Source organism: Berghia stephanieae, chromosome 3 (genome assembly GCF_034508935.2).
Source record: "Berghia stephanieae isolate SIO BIC M18660-M18661 chromosome 3, UCSD_Bste_1.3, whole genome shotgun sequence".
Lineage (NCBI taxonomy): Eukaryota > Metazoa > Mollusca > Gastropoda > Nudibranchia > Aeolidiidae > Berghia > Berghia stephanieae.
This window is the reverse complement of record NC_088362.1, coordinates 66538322-66545821: the sequence shown is the minus strand read 5'-3', so window position 1 is coordinate 66545821 and position 7500 is coordinate 66538322. Positions and strand designations below refer to the sequence as shown.

At 37.1% G+C, this 7500-nt stretch overlaps 1 protein-coding gene across 1 annotated transcript in view; it reads left to right on the top strand.

The window, feature by feature from the left end:
- LOC144968245 (uncharacterized) overlaps positions 1-7500 on the top strand; it is a 66909-nt gene that overhangs the window by 17247 nt on the left and 42162 nt on the right. Inside the window, exon 3 of the mRNA XM_078906394.1 lies at positions 2542-4106. Within this exon, the coding sequence (XP_078762520.1) occupies positions 2730-4106 (1377 nt within the window). The 5' untranslated portion in view covers positions 2542-2729. The remainder of the gene's footprint in view (positions 1-2541; positions 4107-7500) is intronic.

Sequence of the window (7500 nt, the reverse complement as noted above, 5' to 3'; positions counted from 1 at the left end):
GGGTCTATCCAGGAATTACAAACACATTTATTTTATCAGCAGCCTGAACTGTTTTCCGCGCCTCATCTAGCATTATCATTGCCATGTGGGAAACCACTTAGACAGAACGAAACCAGAAACCGTTTTAAACGAAGACAATTCTCTCCAGTGACACATCTTGAATAGACTATCAAATAGAAACCGTGAGCCAGTTTATGAAAACGTGGAAATGCTACTCATTCCGTAGTTTGACGTAGGGGGAGATAATGTGGATATTTATATTGTATCAATTCACAATGACGAGCCGTAGAATAGTGGGGGGAAGTCGTAAAGGTTGCTTCACATTTACCGTCAACCGTCAGTATGATACGACCAGTGGTTTCTTTCACATGATCAGCAGATCATGTACATAACACAATCTAAATACAGTTTTGGGACGAACTAAGTGAACAATGCACAACACATTCGCCGAGAGCTACAACCCAGGTCGGGGGTTTGTTTCGTCTGGCAGAAACTACATTGCGATAGACTAGCGTCATATCCAAAGGGTAGCAAGCAATTCCTATTGTCAATTTCACGCTATAGAATACCAGGAAAAATTCCGGTACCATGGGTCAAATGGCCAGAAGGGAGGGACTACCTTCACTAAAACCCGGATTTCAGATCTGAATTTGGCATCTCGTTTATATAACCACCCTATATATATATATATATATATATATATATATATATATATATATATATATATATTTATATATACTCATTTTGCACTGCATCGAGCATAAATCACTCTGATCATTATCATCAAATGAAAGCATGAAATTGATAGATTACATTTAATGCAACAGAAAAGTGGGATATATTCCGATTCTGGGACCAATAGCCCTCACAAAATGATTGACTATACACTGAAACAAAAAAAGAAAACTAACTCAAATTTTGACCAGAAAACCCGCCTTTCAATAAATATCCATCGATAAAGATGACAAAAAACTTTCATACCTGGGACTTGCTATTGACTTGATAATGATATAAGTAAAAGGAGTTTTAAAAAGCAGGCTGATGTAATACGACAAGTGGGTTTGGAGAGATAAGGGAGCTCCTTGAAGATTTCGATCGTAAAACACTGGCAAAAAAAAAACAACAAAAAACAAAAACAAAACAAAAAAACAAAAGAAAAAGAAAAAAGAATTCAAAGGCTTCGGAATTAAACAATAAGGCCAATGGACGTTTCGGGCACAACATTCCCGCCAACAAAACAAATAATAATAGCAACAAAAATAATTTAAAATAATACAGACAGTAGAGAGGAAATGGATGTACAAAATATATTGAGATTTTGTAGCAAGTCCGTGGACGGTTTGCGGTGAGTGTAAAGAAACCCACAGGGTGAGCTATTCATTCATAATAATGCTCATTTCATAAGACAGAACCAGGTGGTGGTGTAAAGGAATTATCTAGCCTTACAGCTGGTACAAAGATGATCCTCTGCTAGATGCAATACATGGAAATCATTGTGCGTAACGACGATGAATAAACACGAGGTAGAAAACAAACTTCATTTAACCACAGAGCCATCTGCCAACTATTACAACCAAAATGAAGAGATTTTGTCTGCGTGCCATATCTATATTCCGACACAGTGATAAGATTTAGGGTTCCAAGCCAATTTTAAAGACCAAACAATTTTGTGTTTAAGTTAAATCTTATAAGAAAAAATATCACTAACTTCCTATAAATTTGGACCTCTCAGTGTTTGTGAACGGTCCTCATAACTTATTAGAGCATTCGGCAAATAGGAAATGAGTTCTGTATCGTCTCGGGTTTAAATGAGTATTTTTTTAACCTTCCATTCATACAATAGTGGTTAGAAAGGTGATCAATAATTATATATAGTAGAATGCACCTTATGATAGACTAACTTCCTAACCGAAGGGTAGCAAAGAACCAGTTGTTACTGACTGTTTTACGTTCTAGAACTGGGAACAAACTCCGTCTCTTTTATCACATTGTTCTTATTAAAGGAAGGATGAATTACAACAGTAAAAACATGAGTATCATTTTAGTATCGTTTGATTTTTCGATTAATTTATTTGTCGAATGAGCGTTACGAGCTGATCCGACAGTTAAAAGCAACATTCAATAATATAGTAAATTATGTTGAACGATCTGGTCACCCTACCACATAGAACTACTGACATATGACTTGGTCCTGTTTACATGACAATCCTCAAAGTCTTCTTCAGAACGTGGACTCAAGCTTAAGTATTTTTGTAAATTTTTAGTTCCAGATATATTCTCATGTATCTTTTTTGTTGAATGAAGGTTTGCCCCAAACCACTCGTTATACTTGTTGTTCATGATTGTTTGAAAATATTCAAAGTTATCTTACGCTATAGTTTTTCAAGTCAAGACCACTCACGAGTAAATTGGGTCGGTCGTAAAGTAAGGCCCTTCAGATCCAACCTTTTAACAAACAACCTTTATGTTAATGTAATATATACATTTATGTTTAGAATTGTCTTCAACCTCATAAAAACATTTCGAAAAACTCTATTTCAGGTTCCAAGAGCTTGTATCTTATCCATTGATACATACATTGAAATAAACAGAAAGACTGTAAATTATGAAACGCGTAGCTTAAATTAAAATCCCAAATACAATCTTGTGTACATCGTATAAAAGTCTCACAACTAAAACTTTATGTAAAAGAATTAATCGTCAAACGTCAGAAAGATTCACCAACGAAAATGATGATGATGGCAGACTACCGTAGTTGTCGCTACGACCACAACACCCCAGGTTCCGTGTTTTCCAATGGGAGGTACGGCTCTCCAGACCCCGGGCCTACTCTCGACCTCAGTGATGCTAGACAAATCATGGACATGACGTCACCATACCCCCATCCAGCTCAAAATCGCCATGATGGATTACTCAGCCCTCACCAAAACCCTTATCCACGCACCCCCTTCTCCAGACACTATCCCCCCACTTCCGTGGATATGTACACTTACGGTTCTAACTCCTCAAATCCTTACGCCTACCCTTATTACGGTGAAAGTGACACACATCATCATCACCCTTTCCATCAACAATCTCAACCACACCAAATGCATTCACAACAACCGCAGCAGCAACCCCATCAACATCCTCACCTCCAACAAAACCCTCCACCACTTCTCCAATCTTCCCCAGACCACTCACACCCCTCTCAATTTTCCCCTCGCGCACGTGCAAGAGAATATCACAGCTCCCAAAGAGGAACCAAATTACCCAACAGTTTCCCTTCTCCTAAACATCCAGCCTCAACCAAAGACTCATTGAAACATTTCTTATCCCCCAAAGATAGCAAAACCACAGAATGCGCAGATATGTCATCAGCTTCTCGTTTGATCATCGATGAAAAATCAAACTCCTTAGAAGAAGAATCTCTCGACAAAAATCCTGCTTCAACCGATGACAAAACATTAAAAGATTCAATAAGCAATTCAGAATGTACCAAATCTTCTAGCAGCACCAAAATTTCTCCAATCAGAACATCGACGAATAGCAACACTAACAAAATAAACACCACCACTTTAAACAGAAAACCATCACCATTTCACCACAACTTCATCAAGCAAAACAACAACAATAACATCAACAACAAGGCTCGTCTGAACGTCACGACCCCTGACCTAAAAACATCCTGCTCTCCACCCTTGGATATGGACAACGATGGAACCAACGACTGCATGGACACCAAAAACCTAGACCTTGACCTCGACTCGGAGGAAGACTCTGACGAGCACATCCCTCACGTTCTTGCCCCGGGATACCACGGTCCGAACCGTCGATGTCTGCTATGGGCGTGTAAAGCCTGCAAACGAAAAACAGTTGCGATTGATAGGCGAAAGGCAGCGACCATGAGGGAGAGGCGACGTCTTAAAAGAGTCAACGAAGCTTTTGAGACGCTAAAAAGACGTACTTGTCCGAATCCCAACCAACGATTACCTAAGGTGGAGATACTACGTAACGCCATCGAGTATATCGAAAGCCTGGAGGAAATGTTGCACGGTAGTCGAATTCACAGGAATGACGATACTTGCAATGATCACAATTCGTCGAGTAGTGGATCGGATTACATGGTAAGTAAAAAATGTTTCAAACTTTTAGTTTAATGCCATTTCTATAAACATAGATTGTTAAAAAAATATTGACTTTATTTTGTAAACCTTTTATGATTTGGCGTAAGGTTCAGAATTTTTATTAACCGAAAAATATCTTGTGTTTTTGTCCAAAAGGGGTTCAAATCATGTGTCTCATTTGTGCACCTAGGATTTAACCTATTAATTTCTCTTGGAGGTTAATTTACTGACTTTAAACCATAGTCCCGTTGAGACACGTTTAGAATATAAGATCTGTACTATTGATTTTAAATCACTGAACTCTGATTGATTTGAATACATTAATGACATTCTTAAATTCTACGTCCCAGCCAGGAATCTGAGACCAAAGTCTGATAATCACACTCTTGTGAAGCCAAAAATGACTCGAAAATCGGCGAGCATGCGTTTGAATATTCCGTCACCCTCTATCTATAAATCCCTCCAAGACATACCAGAGACAGTAATGATGCAGAAATCTTTAAAAACATATTAAAACGTGTCTTTTTTTTAATATGAAACAATGTAGAATTATATTGCTTTGTTTCATAATGCATGTTTGAGTGGTTGTATGTTTGAGTGAAAGTTGCCACGATACTGTTAAGCGATTTGAGCTTGAGTTACGGGGATAAGGCATAAAAATCATATATTATTATTATCAGTTAACCCAAGGAGCGGGCTGCGTGGTGAGTGGTTAAGGCATTGCATTGTGACCCGGAGGGTCCTGTGTTCGAGCCCTCCTCCTGGCACTTTCGTTTTTTTTCCTTGGACAAGATTATTAACCTTAATTTGTTCCCTTTGACACCATGGATGATTCCTGTTGACATAAGACATTTGATGGGTTTAACGGATCTTGTTACTGCTTTTCAACTATAAAAACATATCTAAAGAGATACATTAATAGATAGATATATAGTTGGGTAGATAGACAGACAGATAGATAGATAGATAGATAGATAGATAGATAGATAGATAGATAGATAGATAGATAGATAGATAGATAGATAGATAGATAGATAGATAGATAGATAGATAGATAGATGGAAGTGGAAATATATTAAATTCTAGACAGTTGAATAAAAATATAGAGGGAACGCGAGGGAAATTGATTTATAGATAGATGAACATATAGAGAGATAGATTAGATAAATAGATAGATAGATAGACAGATATATAGATAAAATATCTATTTATTGATGCATAGATAGACAGATAGATAGAGAGATAGATACATATATAGAATGATAGAGATAGATAGATAGATAGATAGATAGATAGATAGATAGGTAGATACAGAGCTTATTAGCTGTATAGACCGATTGCTAATGAGAGATAATGGGGATGGAGAATGGTAAATAGATCGAGAGAGAGAGAGAAAGAGAGAGGGAGAGAGAGAGAGAGAGAGAGAGAGAGGGAGAGAAAGAGAGAGAGAGAGAGAGAAAGATAGATAGATAGATAGAGATAGAAAGATAGATAGATAGATAGAGATAGGTAAATAGATAGATAGATAGATAGATAGATAGAGAGAGAGAGAGAGAGAGGGAGAGAGAGAGAGAGAGAGAGAGAGAGAGAGAGAGAGAGAGAGAGAGAGAGAGAAACGGAAAGTATGTTGACAAACAGAATCACGTTCTTTCATTATTTTGTTAAGTGAATTTTACACGAACACAACTCTATCTATGATGGGTTATTATTACCTGTTACAAGATCGCAATGCACGCCCTCCACATTCTTATTAAGATAAACCATTTTGGAGCATGCACTGCGCTGCCTTGCCATTCATTCCTGCCTCTATGAACATCGACCATAAACCATTCCACAGTGTGTATTCCCATATCGTTATCAAGTCAAACCTTGTTACAAACTCTCATACATAACATGTTGATAGTTTTCTTGTTTATACAGCAAGGTAAAATATCATTTAATTAAGGGAACAATGGCGACACATCGCCCTTTAACGTCGGAAATATAAACGCTAAACCAACGCATTGTTAGGATTATTAATCTTCAGAATTGGCAATATCTACTTATAATTAAAAAATCTATAAATGTGTGCAAGAAACAGTGCCATACAAATTAGAAGGAAAAACTACAAGAAAAAAAAACCATCCCCAAAATCGGCCTGCCTCGACTGTTTATACCCACCTCTTCAAATTTTATCTTAGTGCATGATTCCAAATGTGTCACCTAGCGATGCTTAGTTAACATAGCTAATATCTGCAGACTTTTTCAGCTGGAGCCTCGTTGTATTTCTTTCTTAAGCCCTATCTTCACAAAGCCAAGAGTCATTTTTGATATCCATAAACATAAAAGATTTCTTAGCTATTCCAAAATGTGTCCAGCTAGACCCTTCTTTAAAAATAAATACTTCAACTTCAAGCACAACTTTATCTTACAAGTTCCATACAGCTATGCTATTCAAATATCTTTACTGTTGTTTTGCCATTGTAACAATCTACTTTTTTTAAACTAAAAAAGATTTTATTCTCTTTCGCAGTGGTTTACACATTTCAGCAATGCGAGTTTCTATCCATTTCAATAACAGGTATTGTGAAAAGGAGCAATTAAATATTGATTAAGATTAAATAGGTCAAATAGGGGAGTAATGTAACTTGATATTTTATGTTCTAACGGCCATTTATCTCTGCTCTGTTACAGATCACAAATGAGTTTAAAACACTAGCCAGATTTTTAGTATAATCTAGAAATTTAAAAATCTGACCCACAACCTCAATTCAATCTAATGTCGCGTTAAATCAGTGGTCAAATGTGAATTAAAAGTTACAAACAGTCACAGATAATACATTATCAGATTTTATGTTATCAAAATGAAGTTTTCAGCACGTACATGAATTTAATTCAGGCACATGACTCCATTTCAAAAGCCTTGTCTCCGTATTTTTTCTATAGAGTGCGCCTTGCTGGTCACATAGGTTTAACAGTGTAGGAAAAACCATCGTAATATTTTAGTGTGAGTCCACTACAAGCTGCTACTGATGCCAACTTCAAATGTAGGACGAGACACAACGTGTCTAACGCACTATTGCAATATTTATTTACGACCGAGACCATCAGCCAGATTCTCATTTTAAACTTGAGTTCGGTAGGAGAATGGGAGTAAAGACCCTTTTTCAAGGACTCAACCTTGCGCCGACTACAACAGGACTCGTACCAGAATCTACCGGTTCGAATTCGCGTATGAAACCAGAAGACCACAAACCGCATTGAGAGCTGAGTTCATTAAAAGTAACTGCTGGATTGGTCATAGAGCAAGAAACAGATATTCCTCTAACCACAAGCGAACCATTATTGTCTCATGTGATTAACTGTTTAATTGCTGTACTCTGGAAAGACGCGTATTTTAAAATTTGGCCAGAAA